The sequence below is a fragment of the Vigna umbellata genome, chromosome 3, assembly GCF_029865625.1.
Source record: "Vigna umbellata cultivar VRB3 chromosome 3, Vumbellata_1.0, whole genome shotgun sequence".
Taxonomy (NCBI): Eukaryota; Viridiplantae; Streptophyta; class Magnoliopsida; order Fabales; family Fabaceae; genus Vigna; species Vigna umbellata.
Window position 1 is genome coordinate 47,994,912 of NC_142167.1, and position 24,601 is coordinate 48,019,512.

Genomic DNA, 24,601 nt, shown 5'->3' on the forward strand with positions numbered 1-24,601 from the left:
AATCATATTAACAATAATAATAAAGAATCAACCTCTAATTGAAGATTAAGGTATGATTAGACAAAAACAATGTAAAAGTACATAACAATCATTATATATAAATGATGACTTAAGTCTAAACAATGGACCTATATAGAAGAATAACTCAACAAANCATCCACCAAGCAAATCCATCATCATCCATTAAACTCAAAACCCAACCCAAATTCAACAACAGAAAAAAAAAGAGCTTTTTTCCCTAAACCAGACAGTAAAACCAAAAGGGAAAGAACCTTGATTCTGAAATACTGCTTCCATAGTGCTAGTTGCGCTTAATAAGGATGAGGTGGCGAGACAAAGAAGAGAGAAAGAAGGCGAAAAGGAAATTAAAACTAGAAAAAGCGGATGAACAGGTCTGAGTTGGAGGCTTCTTCATTCTTTCAAGAGGAACCAAACAAAAAGAAAAACACAGTTTAATTTGGTGAGTCTTTCTTCAAACATAACGACTGCGTCTTTCATCATCATTAAAAATAAAACCAAATCATTAATACGTCAATTGATGTTCATAAGAATCAGACGAGATGTTGGAGATATATGAAGAGAGAGAGTATCCGTAGATGTGTAGGGCTGTGATGAAACGCCTAGTCATGTGGCAGAGTGCTAGAGAAAGACGAGATGTTGGGATGCATGAGAGAGAGAGTAAATTTTAATTAGTGTCAAATCTCAATTTATTTAAATTTTTTAATTTTATTAAAAATTAATTAAATAAATATTCATTTATCAGTTTTGAAAAAATATTTATAATTGCTAACATTCTAATTTTGTAATTTCATTCTTTAATAAGTAAAAATTTAACGTTACAAATTTTATGTAAAATGAGCTCCGTTTTTCATTTTATTTGCTTATTTATTTATTTATTATGTTGGTTTTAATCTTAAAAAAGTCCCACTTTTAGTCTATATTAACACTTTCTCTCAGCATATGGTTAATAAAACCATATATTAAATGGTAAGCTATATAAAAAACAAACTCTATAAGTCTACATCCATCGTTATTACTAAATTCCACGGTTAACTTTTTTATTATTTAATTATAATCCATATTTACCTTGATAAAAACTAACATAAAATTATTTGATATTTGTTATATGAATTGTAAAATATTGGTTATATACATTTAAAAAAAATTGAAATTTCACCTTAAAACAATAACTTAAGAGACTAAAGTGGGATTTTTTCAAGATTAATAACGACATAATAAATAAATATTTAAGAAAATAAAATGACAAAAAAGAAAACAAATATTAATTAGAAGATGAATAAAGAAATGATGAACTTCATTCAGTAAAGTACTAGTTTCATAGTATGATAGAAACACAAAAAATAAAATTAATGAAAACATGGTGGTCTTATTATGTACGTATTTTGTATCTTTATTTCTTGTAACATAAAAAACCAGCATGGAATGATCTAATCTTCACCACTACATTTCATGATTCTGTGACATACAAAATCTCTGTGGAATGAGTCATGCACTGAGAAAGCATAGTGAGTTTTCCACAAAAAAGAATGCTTTTGTACACACACTATGTTTACACAAATATTCCCTAATCTACCAAGTGGGAAGAAAAATCCATCAACTATGACTCTTGTTCATGCTTTTAAAATGACTCCTAGCCATGACAATCTCATGAACAGATCTTGAACATAAGTTGATGGCTGTTAAGGAACTCTATACAGGTTGTTCTCATGAACACTAATGACAACACTCCGCAACTCAGGAAAGATGGAAATAAGTAGAAGTTCAAGTATTGCATAAGCAAGTTGCTTCACACATATAGAAGACTACAATGAAATAGGATGCAACAATTGTCAGTTCAGAAGAAACATAAATTGTGACTAGAAAAAATGACACAAACAGAAGAAAGAGTCAACACATCAATGGAAAAGAACTTTAACCTGAGTAAAGTAATATATATCACTGGCACAACGTTTGTACTGCTTCTGACCAATTAAGCCAACTAAAGCTGCTGGAGCTCCATCTGAAAAAATGGAGGCAGCTATTATCAAAGTCTAGGTTAAGGAAAATGTTTACTTCAAATTTAAAGGTTACAAGGACCAGTAATAGAAAATAGAAAATAGAGGCATAGCAAATAAAAGTGTAGAGAATAGATGAAAAGACCAATGTTTATATTATGGTATGGCATCTTTCCTACAACCTTTCCTCCCACAGGTTCATAAAGTATGAATACTGCACTAGATAATGAATTTCAACTAATTAGTAATGCTTCACCATTACCTTATTCCTCTTACATATTTTGATGGTTGGAGAAACGGTACTTCTCATTCATCAGTAGCACTTTCAAATGACAAAAAACTATACTAGTGGCCTGAAAACTCTTTTATTATATAAATAAAATGATATATATATATATATATATATATATATATATATATATATATGTGTGTGTGTGTGTGTGTGTGTGTTTATGTTGTAATTAGAGGAAAATCTTCTTAATTAAGAAAATATCGTTAGAATCTTCTAGTTTATTTTTCAGTATATTATTTTTCTTATTTCCTTATTTTTGAAAGAATAGATTGTTACAAATAGGAGTAAGGAAAATGTAATAGGTATGAATGACAATAATAAAATAATTCTCCTTTTCAAGTGTTTACTTCATAGAAATTCAAAATTTTCATTTAATAAATTGGAAGAAAATATTTTGGTCATACCAAGAAGAACTAACAAACCATAATAGAGAAAGAAAATTAACAAATAAGTAAAAGATTAAAACCAAAAGATAGAAAATAAAAACTAAAAGAAAAGATAAAATAATTTTTTGTTTAGAGAAGAGTTCCTAGAATGCTAATATTAGGATTCCAAGTGTAACTTAGTGTCCTACATTAAAGAATACTTTTAAATTCATTCATTGTCTTAAGGTTTTGGATTAGAAGTAATGTCTTGGTCTCTCTTATATGTAACGCTGTTGACGGAATTTTTTTGTTCAAAGACACAGTAAAGTTAATCTCAAATTAACAAAAATGGAATCATAATTTTTGGAAGTTGGTATCTTTTGAGTACTACATAATCAAAGCTTCTAAATTCCTTTAGGATAAAGATATAAAAGAGAGAAATTTAAATAAAGTTCAAAAGAGAAAGAATATTCACCAATCCATTTATATGAACTACTTTACGATGCCAAAGAAAATACAACTAACCAAAGAGAAGTTTCTTCAAATCACTTGCTCTACGAATAGCCTCAAGCTGTAGCTCAAAAGATCCTGACTGTGATTTGGTCATCTTGCTTCCGCCAGATTCACTTATGCTTGGTAAAGGCTTTTGATCATATGCACTGCCACCAATGAACACCTGAGGGGTCTGTATTCTTAAAAAAAATGTACCACCAGGCCAGAGGATCTGCAAACATTTTGCAGACAACAAGAAACATTAGCACAACCTATTGACTACTACTTTATAATTTTTCCTTTTGGTCTGTAAACAAAATAATGGGCCTAGGATACTAAGCTAATAGGTTAGACAGATTTACAGAATTTTCCCCCCTTCTGTTTTTTTTATTTTACTTTTATATCAGAAATTATTGAAATAAAACTATAAAAGGAGGATAAGATTACACAAAAAGTCAAAATTAAAAGAGCACAAAACAAAAACTGCAAAAACAAGAGCAAACAATGACTTTAATCCAAAAAAAGCTTTCCAATCTTGCATGTCTACTAGAAACCACCTATATTCGAAGTAGAAATTGTTTGATGAATATTTGGTTTGCTCTCAACTTGAAGCAGTTTCATTTGATTAGTTTTTAGAACTTTAGAGGGAGTAAATAAAGTATAGCTAGCGTTACGTATCTTATGCACTGCTCTGATTTCTTTAGCTAGGTCCAAATTTCAGAATTTTAAGTGCAACTGTTGTCCTTTTTCTTGTATGGTACAATATTATCTCTATGGCTTCTCGGTCGAGTTGAAGACAAATTTTTGTCAACTATCTATTAACAAACAGCCACTAAAACAATACAGTACTTTAGATGTGCATATCGAATTGAGGATTGCTTGGTTGGGTGTGATCTAGTTATTTTGCATAGAAGCACTCTAGGTAAGCATACAATGTCCCAACAAAGTGTTTAAAAATTTGGATCAATTCTTACATCTTGGACCCACCGAATCCCTTGGGCAATGGTGTCCTCTCTGCGAAGCCAATGAATCTCACTTAGGATCCAATCATCAATAGCATCTTCCATCACCACCTGTAATATCTGTTTTGAAATCCAAAAGACCTGTCTTCTGCATCAACAGAAAGGGCAACTAGAAGTAGTAACCTAGCATCCTGGAAATTAATCAACAGCATCACCGCAGTTCATATATTTCTCAGTAAAATCCAATCAACCAAAATTTGGAATCTAATTACTGGTTATAAGACTTGAAGGAGTACACGTGTTAGGTTTCTTGGTGACAAGGAACCTAAATACTTTTTCAGATTAAGAATCACGACACTGAAATTACACCAGCAAGGTAGTAAATGTTTTATTTGAAATGAAAAACAGAAACATTCAACTACATTCAAGGGAAGAAATTCCCTTATACACAGTACAGAACCTGTCTGAAACAAAATACTCAACACACTCCCTAGACATGTTTTCCCCCCTTAAGAGATAACTCACAGTAGGTGTTATAACTCCCAAAGATCAAGAAGATCTTTGATAGCATCTCAAAATTATAAGAAAATAATTTCTCTCTTATTCAGTTTCATTACATACATATGATATATATGCATAATCGATTGGATAATTTAGGAAACAAGCACAACCTAATCTAGGAAACAAATCCCTAGAGATTGTGGGATTGATATGCTAGTAATAAAATCAAGATATGGTCAATATACAAAGTGAAAACCAATAAGAATAAAATCTAAAACTTCCTAAAATTTCTTGATAGAATGAAGTCTAAAACTCAGTAAACTTTAACTTGAGGGGAGTGTTAGAATATATGAAGATATCCAAAATATCTTGGTCATATGTTAAATTTTTCTTTTGGATTAGTTTCCATATTTTGTTAGATTATTGTTAGTATAAATAAGGATTTGTGCTTGAGGATCATTAAAAGTCTCTATTCTGTCCCTCAATTCTTAAATCTAAGTTCAACATCTCCAAACATGCAAAGTTCCATATCTTAAATAACTCACAAAGTAGAAAAAACACATTAAGCACAAAACCATTCGAAGATTCTACTAATTTCATAAAATTAAAAAAGCTTTTAGGTAATATACAAACAATAACAGTCACCTTGGAAATATAGGAAGACCAGAAAGATTACTATACCTTAACCAGCCTCTTTTCTTAAGCTGAAATACATTGTCAACCAAATTCAAAATAGGGACAGTCACATTAGGTGGGGTCCACTGCAAAAATGGTTAATATTACGAAGGTTAATATTGTCTTCCAAACCAACAAACGGAAAGGTTAAATTGATCCAGTGGCTGTACTTTTTGAAAATATCCAAATGGGTCTCATGAAGTTTGTAATTAGGCCATTATAGTTTCAAAATTTTCTAATTCAGTCCTTATTGCCAGAGCACCCTTATATTGTGTTAGTGAAGGATGAATTCATGAATTCAAATTAAAAGACTGAACTTATGCTAATCTAATAATTTTTCCTCTTTTAACTTATAACAACTATATAAAAACTCTTCATATTCTTCTAATTTCAAAAAACAAATTAATTGGATGCTTCAAGTTGGAAAACTAGTAACCATGGGGCCTTGATTGAAGAATTTTGATATTATAGGGATCAATTAAGCAATCTAAATAATGAGCATTCAAAAACCTTTCAATGTAGGAATGTATCTGCATATTCTCTATAATGAGTATAGGGTCCAATCCGACAAGTTTATTTAACAAAAAGAAAGTAATCATCAAAGAATGGATGTCAAGATCCTGTTTGGCAGAGTCACAAGACTTTTGTCTTGCTTTGTTCTGGTTCACAAAAAACGGTTCCTTCCTTTAGAACAATGTAGGGCTCCCAAATATTTTCTCAGAGCACACAATTGTTTGACCACAGTTATCATCTTTATTTAACAATAAAAAATTATTGGAAATAGCATCCTATATAAAGATTCTATAGGAAAATTGTCTTAATTATGGACATCCCTAACCCACCATATTTACAGCATCTTTAGAGATTACGAAAACTGAAACCTCAATGGTGGGTGGTGGTTTCGTCCCATATCCACTAGGGATGTGGCTTAAACAGAACTTTTAAAGTTTGGGATGTTCTCACTTTAAAAGTTGGTTCGATGGGGTTAAGTTAAATTTTAAAACACTTTCTAAGATGTTATCAAAGTTTATCCTAGGTTCATTGTTGAGTCATTAGCATTTGCCAAATCCACGCTAGGTAACCCTGGTGTCATGAGGAGTGATGGAAAGTTGTTTCAATTGCAAAAACCCCTAACCCACCTTATTTGCAACCTTAAGTTGGCCTAAATAAAGTTTATAAAGCTTGGGAAGTTCTCACCTTAAAAATTGGTTGTGGGATTGAACTAGGCTCCACCACTACTTTCTAAGAGATTCCGTAAAAAAATAGGCTTATTGAAGTTCAAAAACTTGAGAGGGTATGCAAAAACTAAGATGCTAGATAGTGGTTGCTCTTAGGATATAAGGAGAAGGAGAAATTAGTTAAGATAGATGTAATATTAATGGGTTAGTTAGTTAATTAGTTAGTTAGTGGGACAGTTGGTACAAGTAGAGGTAGGAGGATAGGAGAAATTTAAATTGGTTCTCTTTAGAAATTGAGCATTGGCTCTTTGGGTGAAAGGATAAATCCTTAGTGAAGGGGAAACCCTTGGGGGTAAGAATGTTGTACTATTTCTTGTTCTTTTAATTTGTTTCCTTTCTCATTTCAATTATTGGTTCCTAACAAATTGGTATATCCTGCGAATCTTTGGGGAAGAGTCGTTGATACAGATAATTTGGGCAAAGGGGAAGCTGCTAGTGTTTGTGGAGGTAGATCCAATTGGGAGGATTGCTAGGCCAAAAAATTGAGAAACAAGAAATTCATTCATTTCGTAAGTTGTAATATGCATTCCCAAGCATGGAGGATGTGACAATTCGTTGGTTGGTTATTAGTGCCAAGAGAACCCAAATTCCAATCAGGAATCATTTTCCACATATTTGATCAGAAAATCGGGAGATATCTATGGTAGCCACATCTTTGAAAGATTGACTACCTTGAAGCAAGAGCAAGCTGAGATGGAACTTGAATCGAGACTTTGATGGTGTTCTTGAAAGAGAGTACATTTCAAAGCTAAAACACATGTTGCTCAAGACATTGAATGAAGAGGGTGATTAATATTTGACCAAGCAATACAAAAATAGAATGAAGGGAATTGGGTCAAAATGTATTGAAGCAAAGGCTAGTTCTTGGGCAAGAAATGCAGAAGTAACCACCTTTAATAGAAGCATAGAAGGGGGAACTGATTCAAAGATCAGCAGTTTTGAGTATGATGGTGGTTAATTACAATTCTTCAATTCACAAAGTAGAAGTAAAGAAGGTTCAGTAATCAAGAATCACACTCTTGTGGTGGAGAAGAAAGCAAAAACAATGAAGCAAAATTAGCAAGGAAAACAAATATTACGATGAAAGCAAAAACTGATTTTTTTTTCTTCCTCCTGTATTATTGGAAGGAGGAGTCATTCTCCTTCTTTTTCCCTTAAAGGAAGATAAAGACCAACACTAGTACAGTAATGTTGTACAGTTTTCACTATAATCATTAATCTAAAGGTTACCCCCCAACTTTACCATGTAGGCATGACCCCAAAGAGAATAAGCAGCAAATGCATAACTTAAACATGCATCAAAAAGTAACCGCAAACCAAATATCTCAATCAACAAGTGTGATATGCAAAACAAAAAGAAGATCAAATCCAGCTGACTACAGACCTCTGGTGGAACTCCAACTGGATCCTCCATATTATCAGGAATTGGATTGAAAGTTGTAGCTGAAACATCCTTTCCAACCTTAGCTTCCATTGCTACATCATGTTTTCTATCTAGATCCAAGTTAGTACATTCATTACCATGGTTTGTTAGCAGTTGTGAATCTTCCTTTAAGCTAAATTCATTGTCAGAATTCGACTCATTATCTTCTGCTTCTTTATCAATATTTTCATGACCAAAATTAACTTCCTTTTCACCTTCCTCATTATCAGAGCTTAACACGGACTCTGCAGTAGTCTGCCTTGGAACACTTTTATCCATCTCATCCATGCTCCAGGACATGTTTTGATTGGTCGACGTGGAAGAAATTTCAGTAGTAGGGGATGATGAACCAACAACTTTTCGAATTAAACCATCTGAAACACCTTTAAACTGCCGTACAATATCATCCACAGCATCATCTACATTGACTGCCAGTATAAAAAGATTGAGCATTATGGCAGGAACTCATTTACTAATAACAGAAAAAACTGGAATAAAGCTTGTAAGAATATGTAAAATTCCTTAATTAAACAGAAACAGAAAAAAAAGATAGAAACACCAGTAGATCGTTACTGGTTAACTAACCTCCCTTTCCAAAGGGCCAAAAACCTAGAGACATTTTCTTGCTTAATTACTACTAGCTGTTCCTCACATTTACATCACTCCGCAAATCAATTCTTCCCTCTCCTCATTTGCAATTGTAACATAAGCATTCATTTATACAGGACTTGAGTATGTCCCATTTTGTTCTCTTATGTCCTTACCTGCAAGTGCTAATTCTCTATTTCTCATCCTCTAACTAGTAGATAGGGGTGCAATAAATCATGGGGCACAAGAAAAATAAAACAGAACACAGAAGAAAAATCTATACATGGAAAAACCTTTACTAATAACAATTAAGTTCAACAACTTATGCTTAAATGTTGGTGTTAGATATTTCCGATTCAGTTTATTATATTTCTGTTATTAAAGTTATTAGATGTAACTGTCAGAAAATAAGACTTTTTTAGATACTCTAAGATCTTTCTTTTTTCTTGTTTGTTAAGTCTTGTTACCTTGAAATTAATTATGAACCATGTTTTGTGTGAAAGTTGGTTGTTTAGACAGTGGTTAGGAGAGAATGAATGGTAGCATTTATTTCTTGCAAATTTACATCTCTCTTATGAATTAATGAGAAACATTTTGTAACACATAAGCTACTGCACTCAGAATATTGAAAAAGATTCTGTCTCCCTTCTTCCATCGTCTATCTTCACAAGAAAAACTCTTTTCTCTGTTTTCTATCTGGTTTTACAACCTTTATGTTTTTTTTTTCTAATTTCATAACATGGTATCAAGAGCCCATTGATTTTTGATGGGCTGTGCGGGAATGGAAACCCGTGGGAAAGTCGTACACAAACCAGAAAAGAAAAAACACACACGAAAGGATGGCATCAAGCAGCAGTTCTTTACCTCCACATCCTATTTTTGTAGGAGAAAATTATGATTTGAGGGATGCAAAAATGAGAACTTTTTTGAGAGCTCAAACTCACTGGGAAATGGTGGAAAATGGAACTAATCCAGCTCCTTTACCAGACAACCCAACAGTGGCTCAAATAAGATTCCATGGTGAAGTTGCAAATAAGATTCCATGTTTAATTGTGATCCAACTGTGCCTAAGTGACTATAGCTTGTTAAGTTAAATGTACTGAAAAGAAAAAGGATACAGTGAGACCAAGTGTATCTTGGGAGTATACTTAATACTCCCCCACATTATCAGCCATGGTAAGTCTTAGAGTGTATGTGAGAGGAGACCATGCTAATCTATCACTACTTCTACAACTAAAAGAGGTAAAATTAACAATTCTGATTCTTCATTGATAATAGTGGAACGATGCAACATATATATAACAAATGCATACCTTCAAACAGATTCCTAACAAACTTTATTCTACCAAAATGCGATATTACCTATTGAAAGACAGAAGAAAAAGGATATTAATTCTCTCTATTGGGCCTCAAATAGTAGATAATTTGTTACACATTTCAAGGAGAAGAATAAGGATAGACGAAATAAACTTTTCCAAAAACTAAAAGTAACTTATGCAAAAGTTAAAAATGATCTCTTATAAAAGTTAAATCGAGGTAACTTCCATAAATTAACTTATGTAGTGTCAGATTTCATCATAAAACTAATTGACACCAAGCAAGGTTGCTCACTCCAACAAATGAGGTAGCCGATGTGAGATTTCTCAACATGCACAAAATAATTTTAGCCTATAGAGAAACTTATTTCATTTTTCCTTTTTATTTCTCTCCAAGAAGTGTTTATGAAGACCTATTCCAAACAGACCCTTAGTCAAGATATTAGCATATTGGACAAAAGCAGTAGCATGAAATAATATACCTAGCACTTAAACAAATATGTAAAAAGTCCTAAATGTTTTATCGATATATACCTGCCAGGGTCCTCATCATTGAAGAAGATTTCCCAAAGGAGTAGTTCTTCAAGTGAAAAAAAGGAAAGAAAAAGGTGCTTAGATTACCATTTTCCACATCTTTATGGACCATAAGAAAATGATATAATGGTCCTTATCTAATGTTACGATGAGAAATACGAAGCAGATACAAACCTTTGAGGAAACACTCAAAAAGTCCCACACCTCATGTTGTTCAGCAATATTAGCTATTGATAGGAGATCCTGAAGTAAGACAGTATATTTGATGTAAAGATATAGATGTTAAGAAAACACATCAAATAATATTGAGGATTGTAGAAAGTGACTCAAAATACCTGGAGATATTTATCAAACTGAATGCAACGCTGATAGACAAATGCATCGTCTATGCTTGAGGAAAATATCCTTTTAGGAGGCAAATGTAGCAAATAATTGGGAATATCTTTTAGATGTCGATGCAATCGCTCAAAATTCCTGTATCTGAAATCACCTAAAAAATGTTCAGTGATGTTGAAGCACAAATATAAACAAGGAACAAAGCAATTTTGGAACTATCACATGTATTCCCTAATTTAAAAGGTCGGTTTAAACTTCAAAATAGGGAAAGAGATGGTTTAACAAAAAATCATTGAGTGTTCCTAATATACTACTGTATGGTTAAAACATTAAACCCAAACATTACAATTTACAACCAGTATAAACCCAAGTAAATCTGTCTGAAATCATCCAAATTCAAACAAACATAACTTGTGCGCTCCGATAAATGAATGAAAGTAAAACCTCTACCTTCTTCTAACAAACCAAGTTTTCTCTACACCATCAGTCACTGCAATTGAATATACAGCAAAAGAAGTGGATCCTAGTTTCTCAAAATATGCTCCCATAACCTGTAGTGTGCAAGTAGACAACAATCAAACTAAATAAAAGCATCCACAGAAAAATATCCCATCTACCACGGCTTGAATCCCTTCGAATTTGTAAGAGTGAGCGTTATATAGGTTCTGAGTTGACTTACATTTTACATAGCATAAATCAAAAGTTGCAACAATATCGAACAAATGTGCATACCCGGCACCGAAGCTTTGGAAGAAAATGTCCGTCTCTTCTCATAACCATTTCAGAACCACTCTTTCCCCTATATCCCTCACCATGTTTCTCGGATTCAGGGTTGTGGACCTCTGACCTTGGGGAGCTTACCTTAAGAAGAGGTTGATTTCCCAGGAGAGAAGCACTGTTGGATCTCTTTAGATCTTTAAATTTTTTAGAAGGGATATCCCTGATATCCTTCCCCTCATCAACATGATGGTCTACTTCAGAACAGAGTTCCTTGTCAGGATCTGGTGAAGACTCTGACCTATTTGTGCCTACAACATTTAGGTGTGGATCTGAACCCACATAATGCATTGCACACATTCCTTCTGGAATTGCATCAATAGCAGGACACTTCACAGAAGGGTCCTGAGAGCCGGTTTTGGTACTTTTATGCTGTTTTCGTCTATAATTCCTTCCTCTTGCCCACATGTTCTCCAGATTCTCAGGCATAAGAACTTCAGTTCTTCTCTGAGTTGCAGCCTCCAGCATTTGTGCCCAATCAGCAGAGGCTGTCTGATTATCATGTCCACCCCCAGTACCAGAATGGCCATGATTATGAGTTGTATTGGCTGAATGTTCACAGACCCCCATCCAATTTATACCATCATCATTAAGGACAAGTAGAAGGGATTCAATCAGCTCATTGATATACCTGATCATTAAGAGAAATGCATTTTTAATGGAAATTGGAATAAATTAGTTAAATGTCATTGAAATTTCAGTTTTAAATAACCAGTGACAGGTTTTTCTTTTAATCAAAAGAAGTAGTGCTATTGCATCACTATACAGGTTGCAATCCTAGCCAAGATAGCAGTGCAACCTGTACAATCATATGCAGTATTCTTAATACAATAAAAGAAGTGCAAAAGTGAGGAGACAAAACCAAAACCCACTAAGACAATCTGTAATGTGGGAAACCACATCTATCTTTACAAAAATCAGAGACAATACAAAGAGGCACTGTACAATACTTGTGCATTAAAATGTTTTCAATTGATTACACTAGATAGCGCCTAATATCTTTTTTTCTTGGATTAATAGACAATATATTTTAGGCTTTTAATTAGATATTAAACTAGCCAACTTGAGAGTTTAACAAAGGTAACATGTACTTTCATTCACTCTCGGTCTCCCAAACAAACAAAACCACATTTGAAAGGCGGGACATATTTTATTCATCAAAGAGGGCCCTCCAAAATAGTAAATATTAGTTAAAATTTATGTTGTACACAATGGTATTATTAAACATATAAATTTTCCATACATATGATCTGCACATATTATTATCATACTATAGTTGATAATTGATCATAGTTGACTTGTTTTAAGTCAGTTTTTTGTATTCTGTACAGCAGTGTATGCTTTACTATACTTTTCTTTCTTTTATATGTACAGCTGTAAGTTCCTGTTAGTATTAACAGAAACCTGACTTTTATAAATAGCTATCATGTACATATTTCAAACTGTTCAGAAATCAATAAATAGTTTCTTTCATTGCTCATATTCTCTCTTTTCTCTCAGCTCAAGTTATCTAAGGTCACATCCATTTTAATTATGCTATTAGATACTTGCTGTGCTGGTCACTTGTTAAGTTGTATACATGTAAATCCTTGTGTCAACATATCTACATTTGTTAAGTTATTCACATTAATTTAGACATTTCTCTTTGATACAACAATTGTGTAAGATGACTGATAGGACACCCAAATCTATTATTTCAAAAAGGACGCACAATTATTAGATGGGATCATGGGCACAACACATTATATTCTTCTTCTTATGCATACTTAAAGAGCGATTTTTCAACCCAACTCTTACTACCCTATAGTCCATAATATATCCTCTCGGTCATGATCTTCAAATTTTTTGACTAGCTACTGCCAGGACGTACCAATAACACATACTTCGATCTACTCTTTCTTATTTCAACCTTGAAACTTATCAACCGATAGCCAGAACAAAACCATGGTAGGAACTATGAAGGTTTTTCATGTCCCATATATATCAAGTCTGATCAGAAACCTCACCCCTAAAAACAGACAAACTTTAAGAATTTCAGATTAAATATTGGCAAAGGAAACTCTTCAACAGGTTATGAATTGTTAAGGTCCACCTCCCTGACAAGAAAGACTTAAAGGAAGTGAAATTTAAGACAGAATTCAACTTACGCAGGGCTTGCCAAGTTCATGATCGGTTGCAATATCAAACAAGTTAAAAGTTCCCGAGCTATACATCGAATGACAGGACATTGAACTTCTCGTTTTCTCAGTACCGTAGCTAATAATCCACTCGTTAGCCTCTGGAGAACCTAAAGAAAGAAAAATCTCATCAAATGAGGTATGAGATGTAATTTGCGAAAGTAAAAATTAGACAACATCTAGACACTCCACCCACACCTTGTACTCACTCTCTGGAGATATTAGAGCTGGATGAAGCTCCTTAGAATTCAACAGATGAAACTTCAATCTTTCATCCCTCTCCTCAGAAGATAAGGTTAACATGACATCAACACCGATAGCATCTTGATTTCTTCTGAAAAGGTCTATATGATCCCCTACTAAATCAACTATGTCCCTACAATTATAAATGACAAATAACACAACCAGTGATTTTGTTTATTTAAAGAGGGGTAAAGAGGGGACCGAATAATAAAAGAGGGGTAAATCATGTACCTCATGAGCAAGTCAACAAGGTTTATCTCTTTAACCCTCACTGACACTTCAGAAATAGCGTCCATGATTAAGTCTCGTATCAGCTCAGGAAACTCCATATCTGGAGTAAGGTCTGAATACCACATATTTATCACGAAATCCTTCAAAATCAGATCAATGAAATCATTCAAGGCAGCCTCCACAACAGGAGAGTCAATCTTCTTCCATTTGGGAGGGGGAGGTGAAGAAGAGAGTCGTTCATCATTCAGAGGCAGCTGATTTTTCTCCAAATGAGATAAATAAGTTTGTAATCTTGGTGGCTGAACCTTCCAACGGAATTCCACCTTGTTCAAAAGAATGCGCAGAGCAGCAACAAACAGAATGGACATGGGAAGATTCATCCACATAGATTTACTTGTATCTGTGATGAGCAAACAATTACAACAACAAATAAATAAAAACTGGCAGTCTTAAGAACATAACCCCGATAATGAAATAACAAACATAGATAAAACAAGTACCGGATAAGAAAATGACAGGTATCAATCAAAGACTCTAAGTTTGCAGTTTTGAGGTAAAACTTCACTGGAAAAATGACAAAAATTAGATGCAATTCCACGAGTATTTTTAGTGTTGTTCTCTTATCAGAATAGAAGTTTTGCTTAAATAATCCGCATAATAAAAACTTCCCATTGAAGATCAGCATAACTTACCAAGTTCAAACTCAAATTCTGATTGAACTATCACACCAAAAGAACTTAATGGTATGCATGCATCTAAGTTTTTCTCCAAGAAAAATGACAAGTCTGAATCACCGTCTCTACATTTGAAATCTTAAGGCAAAACCCAGATGGGAAATGCCAAGTTTTCAACCGAAGACTCAAAATTTGGGGTCTTGAAGCAAACCATAGATAGAAAAGCAGCAGATACAACATCAAGGAATCATTGTTAATGTAAATAAAAGAACATGATGGAAATAGGAATAACTTACGAGTGAAGAAATAGGAAATGGCGAATATACAAAGAGCCCACCAGAGAAGACGGAGCTTGGCCTCTTCAATGAGATCATTGATGATGTCCATCATGGGTGTGGGCGTTAGAGGACCCATCGTGTTCCTTCTGTAACTAAAAGCGAACACCTTGCCACTTTCAAATATGGCATGGCAATTTCACAGCGACAACCTCGCTATCTTTGTTCGGTTTCAGTTTGTTGGCTATTTCTATATCAGCTTATACTAATAAGCTTGCCATAATAAATTATGGCTTTTTTATTAATTTAAATTTGAATTTAAATTTTGGAATTTATCTAGAGTATAATGAAATTCAATGGATTTCTCATTGTTGTTTTCTACACTATATAAACATCTATATCAGTCCTTTTCATTCCATAAGAAATGTCCTTTAGAAAAAAATCATTGTAATATTTGTTAGTGTAGAAAGAAATTTTAGGGTATACGTATACAAAAAGCAACCAATCTATTATTATCTTCCGTATAAAAAGCTTTCTTATTAATTTTTAATTTAAATCAAAAGTATAGAATTTAACTAAAGTATAATGAAATCGAATGTGTTTCTCATTCTACTTTCTATAAAATTCTATCATTACTCCTTCTTCACTATGAATATTATGAGATGCAAGAAATGCATCACCAAAATCTTTTAAAAAATTTGCAATTGAGGAGGTAAAACCAGGGATTCAGTAGCTGTGATAGTGCATCAGTCTTTTTATTTCATGTTTGTTGGATAAAATATTATATTTTTTTAATGACCTATTATTGGGAATGAACACTAATCTCCCAAACATCTTTTTTAGTTTGAGTTTCTAGTTTTTCTACTCCTTTTAAGTTTGAGTTTATGCTTTTTCTCTTTTTTTTTCCTTTTTCTACTTTTGTTTTCATTTAAATCTGATTCTTTTTCATCAAGGATGATGTGAAAACCTTTTTTCTGGTTGGTGAAAGTTATGTTGTTAATAAGACCGTTATGCATGGATTTCTTATCATGTGATGGTCTTTTGATATGATTTGTTTAGAAAATAGTTAGATTACTTCTAAATTTGAATATCTGAGAATAACGATACGAAACTCAGAAAAAAAAAACTCTAAAAAGAAAGAATTGAATAGAGTTTTTTAAAAAGTTCGTAAATATACGTTAAATACATCAAAGTCTTTAGGAAAATGTATATAAAAAAAATAAAACAAACTTGTTTTTATACGGGTTCACTCAATATGAAATATATCTAATTATTCTCTAAAAATTCTTAATGGATTCCACTAATATTTTCAAAGATTATGAATTTCACCGCTTTTGGTTTATTACTATCAATTTGAATATACGAGTTATTCACTCATGTTTCAACATTAATTAATAAATGTGTTTTGAAAAAACAAGTATAAACCAAAGTTCTCAAGGATAATATGTTTTCAATATAATGAAATATGTAGACTTGTAAAATCTTTTATTAAACAAAGAAAGCGTTAAGATATAAGTTAATGATCAATTCTTCTTCTTATATTCATCTAGTTCTCTTTATATAACCTTCTTTGAGAAAGATTTGTTGCTTAAAGAGAGTTAACTTCGAAGAAAGTATGTATCTTCAAATACGAAGTTAGGTGCTCGATAACATTAGAGCAATAATGTTTTTTACGAAGGTGACGTGTACGACTTCTGCATAGAAAAAAACATTAAAAAAACGTTCTAAGAATGTCTTTCTATCTCTTAACATTTTTTTGATGTTGTATAGACTTTTAAATAAAGTTTGGTGTTGTCATAGTATAAAAAGAGATAAAGTATCCCATATAAACAAGTAGTGTACTAAGTATTTAGGTATAAGTTTGTTATTTTAAGTATAACATAGTTTTTACAAGGTGTATCGTTTAATAAAAGATTAGATATAGGTCAAGCAAAAGTCGTGCCTATTGGGAAGAAGTTTGAAAGATAAAGCAAGTCCAGATGAAAAACAACCAAATGCTACTAAAGCAAATGGAGAGGTGTTCGAAGACCAAGGAAATGTTAAAAATGCTACGGAGAATAGCAACCTTGACAAAGGGAATAACAACATTCAAGCAAATGCAATCAGGGACATTTTTGTCTCCAACCCTGACGTTTACGGCGGCTCAGAAAGGCACAGTGAGACGAAGGCTTGAATAGGAGATACAGTGCTGGCGACGAAGCATGATGGTGAGAGAAACCTTGAAGGAAAAGATTGTGCCGATGTCGTCAACGACACCAATCGTGGCCACTGTTACATGACTATCCGTACCTATTTCGTTTAAAATATATATCCTCTGATTTTGCATTAGTCTTTATATATCTAATAGGGGTTATAGATAAAATGTAAGCTTGATTTTATTGGTAAGTTGGCAAATTTGCAGCGAAAATTAAGAAAGTAGACAAAAAGAGTTTTTTAAAAAAATTACAGCCTATGAGTAAGTTAATAATTAAGAGTAAAAATTAAGTAAACTTTCCTTGAAAGTTTTCATAATTATATTTTATATTTCTCTCTATATGAGTTCGTTAATTACTGTTTCTCTTTTATTTCAACGGTTATGCTACTTTTTAATTGGAATATATTCTTTTTTTCAACTTTGTTGCTAGATACTCTCTGGTTCCCTGAATGAAAATAATTTTAGTCTTCTAACAAAATTTCCAACTGGAAAACATTCTCAAATAAAGTATCATTTTCCCTCTCTAACTTATTCTCAAATTAATTACTTTATTCATAAAGTATTTATAATTTTTTTATAAGTTAATCTATTTATAGAAAAATAAATATGGTATTCTTTAAAACATAAAGTATTTATATTTGTTTATAAACTATATGAATAATAAAAATGTCACTAACAAATATGTTTAGTGAAACCAATACTCCTTGCCAAAGAGTTATACCATATATATACCTACATTTTTCTATAACCCTAATTAGGTATATAAGACAAATGCAACATTAGTATTAGTTTGTTGAAGAAGGACCAATTCAATGAGTTTATTATTATTATCTAAGCATCATCACAACGTACATGCTTTCTAAATATGCATGCAACGTTCAAAATTTGTGGTCATAGTTTAGAGAGAATCCATAGTATTCGGAAATAAAGCTAGAAAGAAGCTATGATTTTTCACAAACCTTGTTTTCTACATCTATATATATAATGCATTCTTCATTGATCTCATCATCAACCTTCAGCCTTGGGCCATCCAAGGGGGTCAGATATGGCTCACCGTTGTTCAAACAAGGCCCTTCTTTTCATTTTTCTTTCTCTTTTTTCAACCTTTTCAAGTGCTCAACTTCTTCCTGAAATCATCCACGTTGAGCCAATTTATTCAACTAATGTTGAAGATGACGCACTACTAGCCCCAGCCCCAGCACCCGAAATAGAATTCCGAAACGATGAACCCCTTACTCCACCACCAACTAGAAAAACAAATGAAAGACTGAAGAAGGCCTATGTTGCTTTTCAGGCATGGAAGAAGGCCATTCACTCCGACCCTTTGAACATCACCGGGAACTGGGTTGGTGAAGATGTTTGCTCTTACAATGGTGTGTATTGTGCTCCTGCCCTTGATGATCCCACCCTGAATGTGGTTGCTGGCATTGATCTGAACAATGCAGACATTGCTGGGAGCCTCCCAGAAGAATTGGGACACTTGGAAGATATTGCACTTTTCCACATTAACTCCAACAGATTCTGCGGTGTTATCCCAGAGAGCTTGCTGAATCTTACACTTGTGCATGAGTATGACATCAGCAACAATCGCTTTGTTGGTCGGTTTCCTTCTGTGGTCCTCACATGGCCGAACTTGAAGTACCTGGACCTCAGATTCAATGACTTTGAAGGACCCTTACCCCCAGAGCTTTTTGAGAAGGATCTTGATGCAATCTTTTTGAACAACAACCGTTTCTCATCCCTCATTCCAGACACCATAGGAAAATCCAACGCCTCGGTCATCACCTTTGCCTACAACAATTTCAAAGGCTGCATTCCGAGCTCTTTCGGAAACATGAAGAACTTGAACGAGATTGTGTTCGTAGGAAACAGCCTCGGAGGATGCTTCCCACAGGATGTTGGAAAGATGGAAAACCTGACGGTTTTGGATTTAAGCGACAATGGGTTTGAAGGGACTCTTCCTAACTTGTCAGGACTGAAGAAGGTCGAGGTGATAGACATTTCGCACAACAAGCTCAGTGGATATGTGTCTAACACTGTGTGCCAACTTCCTTCCTTGAAGAACTTCACATTCTCTCACAACTACTTCAATGGAGAAGCTCAGAGTTGCGTGCCTTCACCCAATTCGTTGGTGGCTATGGATGACTCATACAACTGTTTGTCTGGAAGGAAGGATCAGAAGTCATCCAAGAAGTGCTTGCCAGTGCTAACTCGCCCTGTGGATTGCAACAAGCACTGTGGAGAAGGCAAAGAGAATGGCCATAGCCCTAGCCATAGCCATAGCCATGCACCAAAGCCAACTCCATCTCCTAAACCTGAGACACCAAAGGTTGTACACTCTTCACCACCTGTACATTCACCACCACCACCACCACCAGTTCAATCTCCACCACCTCCAGTACACTCCCCACCACCTCCTCCAGTTCACTCTCCTCCACCTCCCGTTTCCTCACCACCTCCACCGGTACACTCCCCACCACCTCCTCCTGTTTCCTCTCCACCTCCACCGGTTCACTCCCCACCACCTCCTCCCGTCTCCTCTCCACCTCCACCGGTACACTCCCCACCACCTCCTCCTGTCTCCTCTCCACCTCCACCAGTTCACTCCCCACCACCTCCTCCCGTCTCCTCTCCACCTCCACCGGTACACTCCCCACCACCTCCTCCTGTCTCCTCTCCACCTCCACCGGTACACTCCCCACCACCTCCTCTCGTCTCCTCTCCACCTCCACCGGTACATTCCCCTCCACCTCCTCCTGTTCACTCCCCACCACCTCCCGTTTTCTCACCACCTCCTCCTCCCGTCTCCTCTCCACCTCCACCAGTACACTCCCCACCACCACCTCCTGTTTTCTCACCACCTCCTCCAGTTCACTCCCCACCACCACCACCAGTCAACTCTCCACCTCCACCAGTTTATTCCCCACCACCACCAACACCAGTTTCCTCCCCTCCACCACCAGTTGCCTCTCCACCACCACCAGTTCACTCTCCTCCTCCACCAGTTTCCTCCCCACCACCACCAGTGTACTCTCCTCCTCCACCAGTTTTCTCTCCCCCACCACCAGTTTCCTCTCCACCACCACCACCACCAGTGTACTCCCCACCACCACCAGTGTACTCCCCTCCTCCACCAGTTTTCTCTCCCCCACCACCAGTTTCCTCTCCACCCCCACCACCAGTTTCCTCTCCACCACCACCTGTGTACTCTCCACCACCGCCAGTGCACTCTCCTCCTCCACCAGTTTCCTCCCCACCACCACCAACACCAGTGTACTCACCACCACCACCAGTGTACTCCCCACCACCAGTTTACTCTCCTCCTCCTCCAGTCTCCTCACCACCACCACCACCAGTGTATTCCCCACCACCATCAAAATGGGACGATGTTTTCCTTCCACCACACTATGGCTCCTCATACAGTTCACCTCCTCCACCAACAATTGCTGGATACAACTAAAAGAGTTTGCAATGCCATTAACATATTTGTCCTTCTTTTTGCTATGGTTCCCAAGAGTCTTTGGTGAAAAACTGAACTTCTTGTCCTTGGATTCTGTGTAACCACTTAAGGGGTTCATCTCCACGAATTCTAATTCTATGAAATATTATGGGGCTTCATCTAATTCTGATGGCATCTTCTTATTCTTAATCACCTACTATCACAAGATGAATTAGTACTAAAAAAGAAACTTAAGCATTTGTCCCTCATGCAGATATTAAATTTCAAACTTACGTGTTAAAAAATTGGTCGTAAGTTACTTAAAAAGAAGTAAAAGTTAATGAGTAAGGATAGCATTTGAGATTCATTTGACATATTTAAAAAAAAATCTTAAAATAATAAATTTTTATAGTTTCTTTGAAAGAAAAAATAAAAAATTAAGGAAGGATAATATCAAATGTAAAAATTATGTTTGTCAAAAATATCTTTTCTAAACTGAATCGATTATTTATAAACTGTGACTTTCCACCGTAGATTGAAATATTAATAGTTTCTTAACTTTCTAAAAATAGTAATCTATACTATATTAAAATGATAGTTAACTAATATATGTATTTTATTTGATAATTTTACAGTTCTTTTACCTTTTTAGCCAGTTTATCTTTCTGACAAATTTGGTATAATATAATTATAAAAATAGGTAAATTTAAAAAATACAAGAATAGACAAGTGGTGCTGCATAGACAAGTGGTGCTGCTCAGTTTAAATGGAGAAGTTGTGGATCCCCTGACTTTTGTTTTAATCACATTGAAAGTAAAATAAAGTAAAAGTCGTTAAGTCTCTCAACGACTTCAATTTGATGTAATAAATTACAATAAAGTTTTAATCTTAATATAAAGTTATTTCGGAACAAGATGAATTATAATTTTAGCACTGCAGATCAGCCAGACCAGCCCGCCTGACCGAGGTTTGATAAAGTTTGGTGACATAGTTTGACACATGGATAGTAAAGTTCTTGATCAAGTTGTATCTTGATCGAGTTATATTAAACTTTGACTAAGTTGACATTGATTGAGTTGTCTTACATTTTTGCTTGGATCGTCGGACTGTATTAATATGAAGTGTCGCAGCACAAATTTAAATTTTTTTAATGAAACTTTGTTCAAATTCCAAAACTTACGATACTAATCAAAAGGCAACATTCCCATACCACTTGGAAATACAAGGCAACATCCCCCAAACACTCACATATTACAAAAGGAATCATTCAAAACACACATCATTATCCAGATTACACTCATTCCCATCAAACACACATAACCCAACCCTTAACAAAACCCTATTATCATAAGAAACCCCCTAATCATCATCGTCACTAACTCTTCGTCTTGAAACCAACACAACAGTGTGCATCACCTCCTTCCATATTGAGCTTCAAACGGTGTCATCCTGATACTAGAGTGATAATTATTGTTGTAAGCGAACTCAATCAATAGTAGAACCTCATTCCAACTTCCAAGATGATCTAAAACACAAGTCCTTAACAAATCAACCTTCAACCTTTAATTACACATTAAATAATCTAATCTTGCATTAGATGATCTATTCTATATGTAAACATTTTGTCATGCTCTAATTTAATTGTAGAAACAATATCAATCACCAATTGACAAAAGCAAACATATGTCATGATAAAACCTAATTAACAACCGTTAGGATTAGGAGTTGGTAGAGACAAACATGTACTTCTATATAAAAACTTGTGACAAAATCGTAGTCACGTTTAAAAATAGATAATTAAAAAATATATATAAATCTAAAATCTGATATTAAATAAAGAAAAATGGAAGAAAATAAGTGAAAAAAATATAACCTTAAAGATTGTGAATTGGGGTAATATTTTGATCTCTTGTATAATTTTCTTGTGATTCATAATTATTAAATATTATATATTCTTAAAAAATTCTCAACAGAAATTATACGAAGAAGAACACAAAATTGTAATTAACTTTGCAAAAAAAAAAAGAAACTTGCTGTACAGATCCAAAATCTCATTAGTTTGAGTACAATTATATTTAATTATTTTATATAAATTTAAATTAACAAAATAAAATTAAAAAGAAAATTTCCACTAAAAACAATTAGATTGTTCAATATTAGCCATTTTCATGATTATTAAATATTTTACATATTGTAAAAAGTAAAATGAAAAAAGGGATGGGCCAAAAAGTAGAGAACTTTAAAAAAAAAATAGTTAAAATAGATTTCAAATTCATTTTAAAATCATCTTAACTTTTCTGTCAAACATGTTTTGTTTTCTTGAAAATGAAGTTTGAAAAATGAAACTAACATCCTGTCCAAGATAATGAACTTGGTAATTATTCCATTAATTGCGTTTAAATCGGGTCATTATCAAGCTAAAAACATTAAAAAATCCAACGAGTAATTTATAATATTTCTTTATCATGAAACGTGTCCAGAGTTGATCTTTTGTTTCATATTATTTTCACAGCCACAAACATTACTTCATTATTATTTTTTTTCTCTCCGTTGGTTTCGTGCCTAACTTCGCAGTCATTAATCTGCATACCAGATTTTCCTCACTAGCACGACATAACATAAACCATCAAATTATTCGTTAACTATGTTTAATAATAATTGAGCTTATCTTCCAAGGTTTTAAACAGATCATAAATAATCCTTCTAGAATTGGTGATCCGAAGTTTAAACAATTTTAGTTAGATTCAAAATTCATAATTTCTTGTTATTGAAGAAGAAAAAAAATAGTAAAAAAAAGTAGAAGCATATAGCAATTCGAAACCCAATTAACTTTAACTTTAGAATTTAATTTTTTTGTCATTTCTTGCCATTTGGCATTGTACCTTTCCTTATGTTCCCACTAAATGATTCTTTTCATGAACAAACGTTTTATTACTGAAAATACTTAGATTGTAACGAAGTTCGGTCTAATTCATGATAATATAGGATGAAATGTTATATGGAGAAGTTTGTTTATTTTATTCCATAATATATAGAATAAAATATGATAAAATATAAAAAGATTTATCTTAATTTTAATTTTTAAGATTAGAGAATTTTTATCACATGAAAGATATTTTTAAAATGTTTTTTTCTAAAATTTAATTTTAAAAAAATATTAAGTAAATATTTTCAAGTATATTTTATCAAAATATTCTTAGTAATTCACAACTTCTCATCAATTTGTAATGCATAATCCGTGTTTTCTTTTACTGAACTATGATATAAAAGTTAGTTTAAATAAAATATTAAATATGTTTGTTCACAAATTATTTTTATAAATTATCTTCTGTCTCTAAATTAAATATATACTTATTTCCTGTTTACATTTTATAAAAATTTAAGTAAAGTATTATTTTTAAAAAACTACATGTAAGTGATAAGTTTTTATTGTTGAAAAAGTATCTCTCTTTATTAATTAACTCACCGATACAAATATATATTATATAATGTCTAAAAATATGATTATAATTATGTTTATAAATAAATTAAAAATATATCTTCTAATTAATAATATAATAAATATTAAATAATCATGATAATATCATAATATTAATTATATAATAAACTGAGTTTCACAATGAATTATACTTTAACATATTCACTTTAATAAGGGAAATATTTTACGTTACTTTCAATAAGTGCAAACATGATATAGGTATATAAATTAGTTTATGTTAATAAATAATTTATTAATTAGCTAAATAAATTAATAATTAATTTATTGAAATTGCTAAATACTTTAATGGAATAAAAATTGACAAAATATTGTTACTAGGAAGTGACCACTCACATCACCAACCAACTTATCTTGA

General features: G+C 33.4%; 2 protein-coding genes across 4 annotated transcripts; one reads left to right on the plus strand and one right to left on the minus strand.

Moving 5' to 3' along the window:
- Positions 1–1,441: 1,441 nt before the first annotated feature.
- LOC124821186 (uncharacterized) lies at positions 1,442–14,554 on the minus strand. Of its 3 annotated transcripts, XM_088110766.1 has the most exons (14): positions 14,166–14,554; positions 13,890–14,067; positions 13,662–13,801; positions 11,470–12,145; positions 11,188–11,288; positions 10,737–10,881; positions 10,576–10,644; positions 10,402–10,447; positions 7,925–8,391; positions 5,309–5,388; positions 4,139–4,274; positions 3,198–3,396; positions 1,938–2,020; positions 1,442–1,823 (listed from the first exon to the last, which is right to left on the minus strand). In XM_088110766.1, the coding sequence occupies exons 1-14, from the start codon at positions 14,549–14,551 to the stop codon at positions 1,701–1,703; spliced, it is 2,829 nt and encodes a 942-aa protein (XP_087966892.1). In that variant the 5' UTR covers positions 14,552–14,554; the 3' UTR covers positions 1,442–1,700. The 3 variants fall into 3 exon arrangements, with proteins under 3 accessions (XP_087966892.1, XP_087966893.1, XP_087966894.1); XM_088110767.1 differs by lacking the exon at positions 14,166–14,554 and having other exon boundaries at positions 13,901–14,040; XM_088110768.1 differs by lacking the exon at positions 14,166–14,554 and having other exon boundaries at positions 13,888–14,021.
- Positions 14,555–18,337: 3,783 nt separating this feature from the next.
- LOC148202794 (uncharacterized) lies at positions 18,338–20,925 on the plus strand. Its single transcript, XM_088110130.1, has one exon. It carries the CDS (start codon positions 18,354–18,356, stop codon positions 20,766–20,768), a length of 2,415 nt encoding a protein of 804 aa, XP_087966256.1. The 5' UTR covers positions 18,338–18,353; the 3' UTR covers positions 20,769–20,925.
- The last annotated feature ends 3,676 nt before the right edge of the window (positions 20,926–24,601 follow it).